Genomic DNA, 16,150 nt, shown 5'->3' with positions numbered 1-16,150 from the left:
CTGAGAAGAGAAACATTTTGTATTCTGTTATTGCTTATTTCCCAGTTAACTGACCAATTTTGATACTCTCCCACCCCTGCCCCCTTGCCAATATTGATTTGGCTGTGGGTTCCCAATTGAGGATCATCATCTGGAATTAGATTTCTCACTATCTCCAACAAAGCTTTCCTTGCCTATGGAAAGCACAACACTTCAGATGTCAGAGGCAATAAAGAAAGGAATCACAGGTAATGTTCAGTAGGTGACAGAAAGGAAGGGTATTGAAAACAAGATGAGCACATGAGATTAGGCAGATTACTCAGGAGTGAAATTAGGGCTGGCACATTTGCTATAGCTGGTAGAGCTGCTACCTCCATGTTCCATTGACCAGGGTTCAATTCTGACATTCGGTACTGTCTGTGTGAAGTTTTCCACCTTGTGCTCTGGTTTCCTCCCACAGCCCAAAGATGTCTCGGTTGATAGGTCAACTGGCCTCTGTAAATCACCCCCGTCTTAAGGTGGAGGGGGGGGGATGAGTTGACAGAAATGTGGGAGAATCAATATGGGAGGAATGCAAATAGGTGTTTGAAGGTCAGCATGGAGTAGGTGGGCTGAAGGGCCTGTGACCTTGTGACTCTATAAACACCAACACCAACTGATTGAGCTGAGTTTCTTTCTTTATTTTAAGATGACTGGATTGAGGGAGATGTCAGAAGTAGGAATTTTATTTACACAGAGTGTGGTGGGTGAATGGAACACACTGTCTAGGGAAGTGGTAGAGGCAGACACATTAGAGACTTTTAAGAAACTTAGACAGCCACATGGATGAAAGGAAAATGGAGGGTTGCACAGGAGGGAAGGGTTAGATTGATCTTGGAGTAGGTTAAAGTGTTGTCACAACATCATGGGACAAAGGACCTGTACTGTGTTGTATTGTTCTATGTTCTGAAGTCAATTTATTCAGCTGATATGGGGGCCACTTCATTTGTTACCTATCAACAATTACCCTTGAACTGAGTAACTTGCCGTACATTTCCAGAGATCACTCAGTCATACACATGATGGGTCTAGATATACATAAACCAGACCTGGTATGGATGACAGGACTCTTGCCCTAAGTGCCAACTATGAACTAAAAGATATTTTAGGGATAATTTGGCAGTTTCATTGTTTAATTCTAGAATTAACCAAATTTAATATCTAAATTGAATTGTGCCGGGATTTGAACTCAGATTTCTGGAGCTCATCCAATACTTATCGTTCCATGCAAGGTTAAACCAACTTTCACCCGAATGCCACACAACAGCATCTTTCAGCAGTATTGTTGGGGGTTAGGGCAGGTATCACGGACACTACTTCCTAGATAACTAGCCCTGAAGCCAATTACAGCTCATTGGCTGATACGTCAATGTTTTATACCTGTATAGCACTGAACAGGGGACTACAGTAATGGTTAACTATATAAGCAGATTTTAATCAAAGGCCCAAGACAAGTGCCATTTCCTCTCATATGAAGTGAAAAATTGAGAGATAAACCAGGGGTTTTGTCAGAATTTGAAGGTTCGTGTTTCAGGTGTAATTAGATTGGTTCTGATCAGTGTTCCCCTTTGAAACATTAAACTGACTTGTTTATTCAGATGCTGCTTGAGATGCTGTGTATTTCTGATATATTTTTTAAACATGATGTTTTTTTAATTTATACCTTTTAGTTTTATAGAGTCATAGAGGAATACAGCACAGATATAGGCCCTTCAGCACAGTGAGACTATGCTGACTAGGTTGTCCACCTAGCTAGTCCCAATTCAGCCCATGTCCCTTCAAACCCCTCACCTCCATGTACCTATCCACCAGGTACTTATACTATTGTACTTCTTACTACTCTGGCAGTACTTTCACTTCCAGTACCAGTCTCACAATCCCAAGGGTCAGGTGCACAGTCCTGTCCTATTGTGGTGTGCAAAAGGTGTTGAGATGCTATGATAAATGTTACCTTGAGTGTGTTGGGAGACATATAATTCCATTCCTGATCTGAGATCTCCAGTCCAGGGGGACAAGGCAATGAAAAGCTGTCGTTCAGGAATTTTCCACTCATAGCTTCTTCAACCACCCTTGGTAATGTCAAGAAGCACACAGTTAAATATGATGGTTGCTTAACTAATGAATGTTTTGATGCATGGCAAGCCCTTCCCAACAACTGAGCTCTCTGAAGGCAAATCGTGGCTCAAGCTTTCTCAGGAGAATGAGAGGGATATTTTTATTAATTTATTCAAGACGTTTGTTCAAAATCCAATCCTGATGCAGGGTCTCAACCCAAAACACTGGCCAACCCTTTGTCTTCATCTGTCTGACCTGCTGAGTTTTTTTTAGCACATTAAGCACTTGAGGCACATTAATCTCAATCACCTCTGTGAGAAAAGGAGACATTTTTAGTGCCAAGGATATGGATTTTGAGGAGGAAGGTCAAATCATGGCCATTGCATAGGTACTGTGGCCAGACCCAAGAATACAAAAAGAATTTTTTAAATTAAAAAATACAAACTGTGAGAAACATACAGTCTTTCCCCTCTCTGCCCCCACCCCACCTTTACCCATTTCACCTCCATCCCCATCTGATTGTCAACTAATTGGCACGGAAAAAAATATCTTGGGGGAGGATGTTACTCTGTCAACATGTGACCAAGGATTTACCTCTGGCGTTGCTTGACGTCTTCAAATGACCAGGAAGAACCATACAGTGTGAGCTGCCATTGATTGAGGAATCCATCCTTTCGCTGAGGGTTGGTGTCTGAGTGAAGACAGAGAGAGGATGAGCACTATAACATCTCTTTTAGATTGGAGCGAGATGTAAAATGCGCCATGGTAGCATAGTGGTTACAGTGACACTAATACAGTTCAGGACGTCCAAGCTTGGAGTTCAATTCCACGTCCTCTGTAAGTAGACTGTAGATCCTCCCCAAGGAATGAGTGGGTTTTCTCTGGATGATCCGGTTTCCTCCCACAGTCCAAAGGCGTACTGTTTAGAAGGTTCGTTGATCATTGTAAATTGTCCTCGGTTATTAGGTGAGAGTTAAATCAGTGGGTTGCTGGGCAGTGTAGCTCGAAGAGCTGGAAGCGCCTGTCCCATGCTGTATCTCTAAACTAAAATAAAATCTGTTGCCAAATATCGTACTTTTGTAACAGATTAATGCCTACAATCATCCTTCAACTATTTTATGTTATTAAGTATTAATCCACAAAATTCTGCATCTATTCTGAACATAAGAAATAGGAGAAGGAGTAGGCCATCCGGCCCATCAAGCCTGCCCAGTCATTCAATAAGATCACGGCTGATCTGTCTGTAAACTCAGCTCCATCTACCTGCCTTTTCCCCATAACCCATAATTCCCTTACTACGTAAAAACCTATCTAACTATATCTTAAATATATTTAGTGAAGAAGCCTCAACTGCTTCCCTGGGCAGCGAATTCCACAGATTCACCACTCTCTGGGAAAGACAGTTTCTCCTCGTCTCCGTACTAAATCTTCTCCCCTGAATCTTGAGGCAATGTCCCCTAGTTCTAGTCTCAACTACCAATGGAAACAATTTTCTATATAAGCACACAACCATATAACAATTACAGCACAGAAACGGGCCATCTTGGCCCTTCTAGTCCATGCCGAACACTTACTCTCACTTAGTCCCACCGACCTGCATTTAGCCCATAACCCTCCATTCCTTTTATTTTATAACATGGAATATCTCTTTCAATGTTTGTCTGGAAAGTTAAACTGACACTAGAATACCTATGAAAATCCAAAAAAAAAATCTGCAGATACTAGAGATCAGAAAGTAAAACAAAAACTGCTGCAAACACATCAGATCAAGCAGCATCTGTGGAAAAGAGAGTTCAAACGCTTCTTCTGAACGGGAGAGAAATAAGGTTCAGGGCTGGGTGATTTGGCCCCTCAAACCTGCTCTACCACCTTAATCAAGATCATTGCTGATGTCCAGATTCCTGAATGCCTTGGGTAACATTTAAGTTAATTGCTATCAAAAATCTATTGACCTTTGTCTAAAAATTAATTTGGAGAGGTTTAATATGATTAGGAATAGTCAGCAGGCTTTGTCGAGGGCAGGTCGTGCCTAACGAGCCTGATTGAATTTTTTGAGGATGTGACTAAACACATTGATGAAGGAAGAGCAGTAGATGTAGTGTATATGGATTTCAGCAAGGCATTTGATAAGGTACCCCATGCAAGGCTTATTGAGAAAGTAAGGAGGCATGGGATCCAAGGGGACCTTGCTTTGTGGATCCAGGACTGGCTTGCCCACAGAAGGCAAAGAGTGCATGGAGGCCAGTGACCAGTGGAGTACCTTAGGGATCTGTTCTGGGACCCTTACTCTTGGTGATTTTTATAAATGACCTAGATGAGGAAGTGGAGGGATGGGTTAGTAAGTTTGCTGATGACACGAAGGTTGAAGGTGTTGTGGATAGTGTGGAGGGCTGTCAGAGGTTACAGCGGGACATTGATAGGATGCAAAACTGGGCTGAGAAGTGGCAGATGGAGTTCAACCTAAATAAGTGTGAAGTGGTTCATTTTGGTAGGTCAAGTATGATGGCAGAATATTGTATTAATGGTAAGACTGTTGGCATTGTGGAGGATCAGAGGGATCTTGGGGTCCGAGTCCATAGGACACTCAAAGCAGCTGCGCGGGTTGACTCTGTGGTTAAGAAGGCGTACGGTGTATTGGCCTTCATCAATCATGGAATTGAATTTAGGAGCCGAGAGATAATGTTGCAGCTATATAGGACCGTGATCAGACCCCACTTGGAGTACTGTGCTCAGTTCTGTTCACCTCACTACAGGAAGGATGTGGAAACCATAGAAAGGGTGCACAGGAGATTTACAAAAATATTACCTGGATTGGGGAGCATGCCTTACGAGAATAGGTTGAGTGAACTTGGCCTTTTCTCCTTGGAGCGATGGAGGATGAAAGGTGACCTGATAGAGGTGTATAAGATGATATAGATTGTGTGGATAGTCAGAGGCTTTTTCCCAGGTTGATACAAGAGGATACAGGTTTATGGTGCTTGGAAATAGGTACAGAGGAGATGTCAGGGGTAAGTTTTTTACTCAGAGAGTCGTGAGTACGTGGAATGGGCTGCTGGCAACGGTGGTGGAGGCAGATATGATTTAAGAGACTTTTGGATAGGTACATGGAGCTTAGTAAAATAGAGGGCTATGGGTAAGCCGAGTAATTTCTAAGGTAGGGACATGTTCATCACAACTTTGTGGGCCGAAGGGCCTGTATTGTGCTGTAGGTTTTCTTTGTTTCTAAGTGAGATTACCTCCTATCCCTCTAGATTCTGGAGGGTATAGGGCCAGATCTGATTAAACACCCTCATACAACAATCCCCACATCCTGAGAATGAATGCAGTGAACCTCTGTGCATTCTATTATAAATATCTTGCCTTGTTGATAAGGAGATCATCCAGGCAATATTTGTGCTGCACTCTTACCAGTGCCCTGTAGAATTGCATTTTGCTGTCTTTACTGACAAAATGCTGGTGGAACGCAGCCGGCCAGGCAGCATCTACAGGAAGAAGCACTGTCAAAGTCAGTCCTGACGAAGTGTTTCGGCCCAAAACATCGACAGTGCTTCTCCCTATAGATGCTGCTTGGCCTGCTGTGTTCCACCAACATTTTGAGTGTGTTGCTTGAATTTCTAGCATCTGCAGATTTCCTCATGTCAGCTGTCTTTACTGTTCAAATCCCATTGCAATAACATCCAAAATACCATTTGGTTTCCTTTTTTGCTTACTGTACCTGCACATTACATTTTCAGTGGTTCCTTTACTAGAATATCCAGCTCCTTCTGTCCAGCAAGTCACTTCCAACTCTTAAAAACTAACCTGTTGTTATACTTTTTTCACCAAATTAATGATTTCAAATATTTCTGCATTATAGTCCATCTGTCAGGTTCCCATTTATTCAGTTTGCCTTTCTATATCCCCCCACCCTCGACGCTTCCTTACCATCAACCTCCTTGTGCAACTGGATCCCGGATTACCTCACTTGTAGACCCCAGTCAGTTCAGATTGCCAAAAACACTATCTCCACCAGCACAGGTTCAGCATAAGCCTGTGTGTTTAGTCCCCTGCTCTACTCGTTTTACTCTTATGACTGTGAGTCTAAGCACAGCTCCAATGTCATATTCAAGTTTGTTGACAACACCGCTGTTGCTGGCTGAAACAAAGGTGGTGAAGAATCAGTTTATAGGAGGGAGATTGAAAATCTGGCTCAGTGGTGCCACAATAGCAACCTCTTACTCAAAGTCAGCAAGACCAAAGAGCTGATTATAGCGGAAGAATCTGGTCCCCATTAAGGGATCAAAGGTGGAGAGGGTCAGTAACTTTACATTCTTTGCCATGATCATATCAGAGCATTTGTCCTGGGTCCAGCAGCACTTAAGTGCCATTACAAAGAAGGATTGACAGCGCTTCTACTTTCTTAAAAGCTTGCGTAGATTCAGAATGTCATCTAAATCTTCCACAAACTTCTATAGATGCACAGTGGAGAATATCCTGACTGGCCACGTACAGCCTGGCATGGAAACACCGATGTCCAGAAACAAAAGAGTCTACAGAAAGTGGTGGAGACAGCCCAGTCCATCATAGGTAAGGCTTCCCCCATCATTGAGCATATTTACAAGGAGCGCTTCCACAAGAAAGCAGCATCTGTCAAGGATCTCACCATCCAAGCCATGCTCACTTCTACCATCAAGTAGGAGGCACAGATGCCTAAGGTCCCACGCCACCAGGTTCAGGAACAACCATCAAGGTTCTGAACTGGCGTGGATAACTTCACTCACCTCAACACTGAACTGATTCCACAATCTACAGATTCACTTTCAATTACTCTACTACTCATGTTCTCAGCATTAGCTTTTAAAAATTAGCATAATTTGTCTTTTTTATGTATAGCTTTCATAAATTCTATCGTATTTCTTTATTTTCCTGTAAATGCCTGCAAGAAAATGAATCTCAAGGTTGTGAATGCTGACGCATACAGTATGTACTTTGATGATTTTGAAAAATTGATGCTCATGCTATCAGTTTGGCGGCTATGCAGATCAGAATATGAGGTGTTGCTCCTCCAACCTGAGAATGACCTCACCATGGCAGTAGAGGATACTATGGACAGACGAGTCAGAATATGAATAGGAAGTCGAATTGATATGGTTAGCCATTTGGTAATGTCTCCCCCATCTCATCTCTGCTTTTCCATTCCCCATTCTGGTTTCTGTCCCACCCCTTCTCTTTTCACCTGCCTTTCACTTCCCACTGGTTCCCCTCCTCCTTCCCTTTCCTCCATGGTCCACTCTCCTCTCCCATCAGATTCCTTTCTCTTCAGCCCTATACCGCTTCCACCTATCACCTCCCAGCTTCTCACTTCATCACATTTCCCTGCACCCACCCACCTTCCTCCTCACCTGGTCTCACCTATCATTTGCCAGCTTCTAAACCTTTCATTCCTCTCTTCCTTCTTATTCTGAATGCTGTTTCCTGTCTTGACGAAGGATCTTTGCCCAAAACATTGACAGTTTATTCCTCTCTCTATAAATGTTACCTGATCTGCTGAGTTCCTCCAGCATTTTGTCTGTGTTGCTCTGGATTTCTAACAGCTGCAAAATTTCTTGTGTTTGTGATGTTATGTTGATCCTGTGTTGAGTTACTTCATTTCCTATGGCCTCCGCACTTACCCAAATCACGAATGACCAACTTGTAGATGCCTTGTGCCCTCTCACCCCAGCATCGCACCGTGGAATACATCCAGTCAGTGAGGCCAGAATTATCTCTGTAAGGAGGAAAGCAAAGACTGGAGTTAATCTACCTTCATACTTAAATGGGTGATTTGTAAGCTCACTTAGCAAAACTGTTTACAAGTCATGGCATGGGCTGTTAATCCACTCAAGTTCAGCTACACATCTTGGTCTGTTTCTGTGCTTTTAGTGCTCTATGACTCTATAACCATTCCCTTCCCATGTCACATTCATTACTGGACTGCACGAGTAAATGATTACCACACCTGGAGAGGCAGAATTGAACACTGTGGCACTCAGTATCCAAAATATCATTTTACTCAAACTAATCTGCCAAATGATCAGAATCAGAATCAATCCAGTTTAATATCAATGGCATACAGTATGTCGTTAAATTTGCTAACTTTACAGCAACAGTACAATGAAATACATGATAAATAAATATAGAGAAAAAAACTAAATTACATTAAATATATATGTCTAGTAAATAGTTAATTTAAAATAAGTAGTTCAAAATCAGAAATAAAAAAGTAGTGAAGTAGTGCTCAATGTCGATTTAGGAATCGGGTGGCAGAGGGGAAGAAGCTGTTCCTGAATCACTGACTGTGTGCCTTCAGGCTTCTGTACCTCCTACCTGATGGTAACAGTGAGAAAAGGGCATGTCCTGGGTGCTGGAGGCCATTAATAATGGGAAGATGTCCTGGGTACTTTGTAGGCTAGTACCCAAGATGAAACCAGCTAAATTTACAACTCTATGCAGCTTGTTTCAGTCCTGTGCAATAACCCCTCCATACCAGACAGTGTTAGAGCCTGTCAGAATGCTCTCCACGGCCTTCTTTATAACTGTATCGATATGTTGGGACCAGGTTAGATCCTCAGAGATCTTGACACCCAGAAAATTGACACTGCTCACTCTCTCCACTTCTGATCCCTCTATGAGGATTGGCATGTGCTTCCTCATCTTACCCTTCCTGAAATCCACAATCAGGTCTTTGGTCTTGCTGATGTCCTGTTCGGATTTTATCCACAGGATAAATATCCAATCACAACCAAAAAAATCCAAAATACAACAGAAAATGCTTGGAAGGCTTAGAATGTTAAGCAGTATCTGTGGAGAGAGAAATGGAGCTAAACATTCCATTCTGCTCCCCTCCCTTCTTTATACCTACTGATCCCACTGGTCCTTATCACCGCATCTCTTTCCCCTCTCCATCTGCTTATCACTCACACATTCCTTCTTCCCTTCACACGATCCCCTTCCCTTTAATCTGTGACCCTCTGTCCTCTCCTATCAGATTTAATTTTCTTCATGCCTTTGTCATTTATATCTATCACCTCCCAGCTTCTTCTGTCATTTCCACTCTCTGTCTCCCTCATCTGCCTATCACCTCCCTCCTCCTCACCTGGATCCACCCATTACCTGCCCTCTCTTACTACACCCCTTTCCCCCACCTTTTTATACTGGCCATCTCCCTTCTTTCTTTTCAGCCCTTGACCCAAAACATTAACAGTCCATTTTCCTCCATAGATGCTGCCTGGCCTGCTGAGCCCCCCCAACTCCTTTGTGTGTTGCTCCAGATTTCCAGCATCTGCAGTTTCTTATGTCTTCAAAGGTGTTAATGTTTCAGCGTGAGACCTTTTCACTGGAACAGACATTGACCAGATACAATTATATCAAATGCAAAACATAAATCATTACAGCACAATACAGGCCCTTTGGCCCATAGTGTTGTGCTGACCTTTTAACCTATTCCAAGATCAATCTAACCCTTCCCTACTACATAGCCCTCCATTTATCTATCATCCGTGTGTCTATGCAAGAGTTACTTAGATGTCCCCAATATATCTACCTCTACCACCACACCTGGCAGGGTGTTCCCTGCACCCACCACTCTTTGGGTAAATAATGTACCTTTGACATCCCCCCCTATACTTTCCTCCAATCACCTTAAAATTATTCCTTTCATTTTAGTCATTTCTGCCCTGAGAAGAAGTTTTTGTCTAAATCTATGCCTCTTGTCATCTAGTATACCTCTATCAAGTCACTTACATCCTCCTTGGCTCCAAAGAGAAAAGCCCTACCTTGCTCAACCTATCCCCATAAGGCATTCTTTCTAATCCTGGTAAATCTCCTCTGCATCTTCTCTAAAGCTTGCATGTACTATATAATGAGGCAACCAGAGCTGAGCACAATATTCCAGAGTTTTATAGAGTTGCAACATTACCTCACAGCTCTTAGGCGTGATTCCAATGAAAACTCATTAAAATCTCTGCATAGATGCTGATTTTCTGGATGTTTTCAGCATGACATCCCATACCACCAGTTCAGGAACAGTTACTACCCCTCAACCATCATGCTATTGAACCAGAGGGGATAACTTCACTCACCCCATCACTGAACTGTTTCCACAACATATGGACTCACTTTCAAGGACTCTTCATCTCATGTTCTTGATATTTATTGTTTACTTATTTATTATTATTATTTCTTTTTTCTCTCTTTTTGTATTTGCACAGTTTTGTTGTCTTTTGCACATAGGGTCTGTCCTGTTGGTGTGGTCTTTCATTGATTCTATTGTGTTTCTGGTATTTACTGTGAATGCTCACAAGACAATAAATCTCTAGCTTGCATATGGTGACATTCTGTATATGTACTTTGATAATAAATTTAATTTGAACTTTGAAATAATTATGTTGCTTGCATTAGCTTTACACCTTTTCTTTGAATATGACATCTTATTAATTATTTCTGTTTGGGTTCTAGCCAAGATTAAGCAACTAAGTAACCATATTAAATGTTCCACTGCAAACATTTTGCCTTTGGAGTGAATGTTTTTATTTTGATGCTAGACTGCACATAATAACATTATACACCATGTCCTTCATTACCTTGCATTGGAGCAAAATAAAAAAATATTTACAGTAAGTATAAGCAAAATCCAACCAGAAATAATGTAGACTACATTCTTAGCAGTATTCAGGAACACACGAGGAAGTTTTTTTTATAAAACAGAGTTCTCTAAGAGACAAATTGCTTGCTGAAAAACAGCAAGAAAAATATCAGACTTATTCAAATATCTCAGATTTGAGACATTCCTTGTGGGCTCTATAAATTTGATGTGCAAGCTTGATACTCACAAGTATTGGCTATTGTATAAACATTGTTTAATCTCAGATTGCTTCATAGTAACAGTTTGTTCAGCTTAACCATTGTGTGCCCACCAACGCTTTCAAAAGTGAGTGGATACATACCACAAGAAAAGTTATACCACTGAAGAATGCCGTTCAGCAAATGACTTCTGTATCAACACACTCCATTGGAGATTTCAATGTACATGTGATAAATAAACCTGAATCTGAAGACCAACATCTGTGAATCTGCGAGTCCATTGGAGGCTGGAGTTGCCTCTCCTAGTGTTGGAAGACCATAAGATATAGGAGTCGAAGCAGGCCATTTGGCCCATCAAGACTGCTCCGCCATTCAATCATGGGCTGATCTAATTCTTCCAGTCATCCCCACTCCCCTGCCTTCTCCCCATACCCTTTGATGCCCTGGCTAATCAAGAACCTATCTATCTCTGCCTTAAATGCACCCAATGACTTGGCCTCCACAGCCGATCGTGGCAACAAATTCCACAGATTTACCACCCTCTGACTAAAGTAATTTCTCCGCATCTGTTCTAAATGGACTTTCTTCAACCCTGAAGTCGTGCTGTTTTATCCTAGACTCCCTTACCATGGGAAATAACTGTGTCATATCTAATCTGTTCAGGCCTTTTAACATTTGGAATGTTTCTATAAGATCCCCCTCATTCTCTTGAACTCAAGGAATACAGCTCCAGTTCTTCCAACTTGCAAGTTCTCCAGCAACTTTTGCATCATGACAATACACGCAGGTAACACCAGTTTCTGTATTGTACATAAATATTTCTCGTAACTGCACGTTCCTGACCTCATGAGCTTTCGGTGTAGTAGTTTCTACTGTTTCATTTACCCGTTCTGCTTTAAATGAACGAGCAGTTCTTTTGCGCTTCACGGCCTTTGCTTCTTTGGAATTCGACATAGTGAATCAATAATTTCTTCAATAAAAACAGAATAAATAAGCCAGTTCTAAAATCTGCAAACGAATAATCGCAAACTCCACGTTGTCAACATCATCCACATCAGAAAACGGAAAGGAAATGTGATTGTGTACAATTGTGAAATATACTAACATGCCAACGAGGTAGAGGGTGACAACCTTTCGTGCACAGTTTAAATTCCTTTGTGCACTAGTGGCAAAAGATATGCGCACATGCACACACGCACACCTTAGAGGGATCATTGCTGAGGCAACTGGATGAATAGGACAGCATACCAATCAAGTAGGTTGCTTTAGGAACTGCATTCATTTGGTTAACTCCATTACATTCCTGACATGCCTGTAGATGAAAAGGTGTCAGAAGGTAAATCATTCACTGCAGGATGTCCTGTATCTCAGAACACATCCTACACAGTCAAGGCAGCAGAAAGGGTGGAAGCTTCGAGCTCCTGGACATCCACATCTCACAGGATCTATTCTGGGTCAAGCATATTGATGCAATCATGCCAATGACAAAACTTCATTCTGAATTTGAGGAGATTTGGTAGGTCTGGCAAATTTCTACAGATGTACTGTGGAGAGTTTTCTGACTGGATGCATATCTGGTATAGAGGATCCAATGCACAGGACTGGAAAAAGCAGCAGAAAGTTGTAAACTCAGCCAGCTCCATCATGGGCACTAGCCTCCCCTTCATCAAGGACACCTTCAAAAGGTGATGTCTCAAACAAGGTGTATAAGATGATGAGAGGCATTGATCGTATGCATAGTCAGAGTCTTTTTCCCAGGGCTGAAATGGCTGGCATGAGAGGGCACAGGTTTAAGGTGCTTGAAAGTAGGTACAAAGGAGATGTCGGGGTTTTTTTTACACAGAGAGTGGTGAGTGCGTGGAATGGGCTAATGGCGAAGGTGGTGGAGGCGGATACAATAGAGACTCCTGGACAGATATATGGAGCTCAGAAAAATAGAGGGCTATGGGTAACCCTCGGTAATTTCTCAGGTAAGGACATGTTTGGTACAGCTTTGTGGGCCGAAGGGCCTGTATTGTGCTGTAGGTTTTCTATGTTTCTTCCTTTCCAGTCCTGATAAAGAGCAGGTGTTGGAAACATGGTGACATTTAGGGGCTCTCTAGGCACATTGCCTTATTCATATGGGAAACGTTAAATATTAAAAAGGGGTCTAACAGAGCTCTGAAGTCACAGTCTGGTGGTCTGTGGCATTAGTTGAGTGACCACTTTGTGGCAATGCTGCTATGTTTGTTTGTGTTTTCCCCCTACTCTTTCAAGTCGACACTACATAATGCACTGATCAAGAATGCAAGGTTATTTGCACTATCTTTCTTTTGTATATACACTCAATGACCATATCTTGTACACCTGCTCATTAATACAAATATTTAATCAGCCAATCATAGGCAGCAACTCAATACATAAAAGCATGCAGACATGGTCAAGAGGTTCAGTTGTTGTTCTGATCAAACATCAGAATGGGGAAGAAATGTGATCTAAGTGACTTTGACAGTGGAATAATTGTTGGTGCCAGACAAGGTCGTTTGAGTATCCTGGGATTTTCACACACAACAGTCTCTAGAATTTACAGAGAATGGTGTGAAAATCAAAAAACATCCAGTGAGTGGCAGTTCTGTGGGTGAAAACACCTCGTTAATGAGAGAGGTCAGAGGAGAATGGCCAGACTGGTTCAAGCTGACAGGTTGGTGACAGTAACTCAAATAACCACATGTTAATACAGAGGTGTGCAGAAGAGCATCCCTGATTGCACAACACGTCGAACCTTGAGACTCATTTTCCAGCAGGGATTTACAGGACAATAAAGATATACGATAGAATTTATGAAAAATTTTTTACACATAAACAGAAACTGATGAACAACCATTAGGCTAAAGACAAACTATGCAAATACAAAATAAAATAATAATTAAGTAATTCTGAGAACATGAGTTGTAGAGTCCTTGAAAGTGTGTCTATAGTTTGTGGAATCAGTTCAGAGTTTAGGCAAGTGAAATTATCCATGCCGGTTCAGGAGCCTGATGGTTGCAGTGTAATAACTCTTGCTGAACCTGGTGGTGTGGGTCCTTAGGCTCTTGTACTTCCTTCCTGATGGCAGCAGTGAGAAGAGAGCATGGCCTGGATGGTGGGGGTCCTTGATGATGGATGCTGCTTTCTTGTGGCAACACTCCTTGTAGATGTGCTCAGTGGTGGGGAGGTAGACAATGTTGACAAGAATTAGGCCTAATGACAGGAAAATGATTGATGTGCAAGTAGATGAACGTAATTTGAGATACAGCTGTTAGAAGAAGCCTCTGTGTGGCCCATAGCTCAGTAATGCATTGTGTACATGAGGTAAAAAAAAGGGCAAAGCTCCTGCAAAAAATGTCTAATTATTGTAAGTCAGGCCTTTACATTCTGTATGTCTCTGGTGTAATTAGTTCCTGCAGTGTGCATCAGTCAGGAGAAATGTCTGTTCCAGACAGGACACTCTATCCACTGTTAGTAAACTATGGCTTATTAATTCTTACCTTACCGCAATGAGCTGCTTTCAAGCAGAGAATAGCTACAGCTGGTTTCCATTTCTGCCTAGGCACTGGGCTTTTGGTCGGTTCAAGCACAGCAGTAATTACCTGGTGCTTTTTTTTCATATTTGAATTAGAATGAGATTATTTGCTTCACTGCCAACATGATTGTAATGTCAAAACCAGATTTATCTCGCTTCCCCTTTTCCTCCCCCACCCCCACCACCAATGAAAGAAAGTATTACGTCAGCTGGATACAGCTAATGGCTGTATGTCACCCATGGAACATGCTGCCTGGTCAGAAGGCTTCTGACCATGGAGATTAGTTTGAAGTACAAACACAAGAAAATCTCCAGATGCTGGAAATCCAAGGAACACACCAAATGCTGGGGGAGCTCAGTAGGTCAGGCAGCATCTATGCAAAAGAGTAAACAGATGATGTTTCAAGCCGAGACCCTTCACCAGAAATCAACGTTCATTCCACCATGTCAATCCATGACCTCTTCTACTGTCGTGATGAGGCCACACTCAGATTGGAGGAGCAACACCTTATATTCCGCCTGGGCAGCCTCCAATCTGATGGCATGAACATCGATTTCTCAAACTTCCAGTAATGCCCTCCCCCCTTCCACCATTCTCCATCCCCTCTTTCTTCTCTCACCTTACTTCTTTGGCTGGAATTGCCTCCCTCTGTGACCCTCGCCTTTTTCTTACTTCCATGCCCTTCTGTCCTCTCCTATCAGATTCTCCCTTCCCCAGCCCTGTATCTCTTTCACCAATCAACTTCCCAGTTCCTTACTTCATCCCCACCCCTATCACCTTGTGATTCTTCCTCCCCTACCCCCATCTTCTTATATTGACTTCTCATCCTTTTTCCCAGTCCTGACGAAGGGTCTCAGCCCGAAACATTGATTGTTTACTTTTTCCATAGATGCTGCCAGGTCTGCTGAGTTTATCCAGCATCTTGTGTGTGTTGCTCTCCACATTCACTCTATCTAGGCCTTACAATATTCAAAGATTTTCAATGAGATTCTCTCCATCATTCCTCTAAATGCCAGCGAGTACAGGCCCAAAGCCAACAAATACTCCTCATATGTTAACCCCTGCATTCCTGGGCTCATCTCCTCTGGACCCTCTCTAATGCCAGCGCACTCTTTCTTAGGTAAGGGGCCTTCATATATCATTTGTACTTGATCTCAGTGAAACTATCATTTCTGAAACAGATATAAGGGAAGTATCAATATGCACATTTTCTGTGAAGCCAGTGAATATGGCAGGTGTTTGGGGAATGGGTACTTAAGTGCACGTATAGAGTCGATGTTGCAGATGAAACTTCCTGATAAATAAAAGAAGTTCCACAGCAAACTGGCAGCAATCACTCCTGCAAATGCACCCCTGTAAAAGTTCTGGATTCACAGAGAAATGTATTCACAAACCCTACACCAAATTAGACCTAGTGAAGGACACAAAAGGTCCTCATTTCAAAGGGAATTTTATATCTGTGAGGAAGTAAGTATTGGGTTTGAGAGTGAAATTGTTATTTTTCATGTAGTTTAACTTTCCTATGCTTGCTTATCATCTTATACACAGTAATTATCTATATTTGTGTAATTGTTCAGTGAGCTTTCAGTTATTGTAGTATTGGTGATTTTGTATTTTTCTAGAAGTTTTTCTGCAGACTGTGTCACACCACTAAACCTAGCTATTTCATAGGTTACCTCTTATCACTGGAATGTGATATCTCTTTATCTCTTTAG

The 16,150-nt window shown here is 42.1% G+C and overlaps 1 protein-coding gene and 1 long non-coding RNA gene across 9 annotated transcripts in view; one reads left to right on the top strand and one right to left on the bottom strand.

Annotated features, from left to right (window-relative positions):
• LOC132385071 (proprotein convertase subtilisin/kexin type 7-like) overlaps positions 1 to 16,150 on the bottom strand; it is a 310,522-nt gene that overhangs the window by 14,035 nt on the left and 280,337 nt on the right. For all 8 annotated transcript variants that reach the window (XM_059956777.1, XM_059956783.1, XM_059956778.1 and 5 more), the window contains 3 exons: positions 7,725 to 7,819; positions 2,668 to 2,764; positions 1,970 to 2,087 (listed from right to left, as the gene is read on the bottom strand). In XM_059956777.1, the coding sequence (XP_059812760.1) occupies positions 1,970 to 2,087; positions 2,668 to 2,764; positions 7,725 to 7,819 (310 nt within the window). The remainder of the gene's footprint in view (positions 1 to 1,969; positions 2,088 to 2,667; positions 2,765 to 7,724; positions 7,820 to 16,150) is intronic.
• LOC132385073 (uncharacterized) overlaps positions 12,165 to 16,150 on the top strand; it is a 34,958-nt gene continuing 30,972 nt past the window's right edge. Inside the window, exon 1 of the long non-coding RNA XR_009509063.1 lies at positions 12,165 to 12,409. This is a non-coding gene — a long non-coding RNA (uncharacterized LOC132385073). The remainder of the gene's footprint in view (positions 12,410 to 16,150) is intronic.

This window comes from Hypanus sabinus, chromosome X2 (genome assembly GCF_030144855.1).
Source record: "Hypanus sabinus isolate sHypSab1 chromosome X2, sHypSab1.hap1, whole genome shotgun sequence".
Taxonomy (NCBI): Eukaryota; Metazoa; Chordata; class Chondrichthyes; order Myliobatiformes; family Dasyatidae; genus Hypanus; species Hypanus sabinus.
The sequence above is the reverse complement of the archived record's forward strand: the minus strand, read 5'-3'. Positions and strand labels throughout refer to the sequence as shown.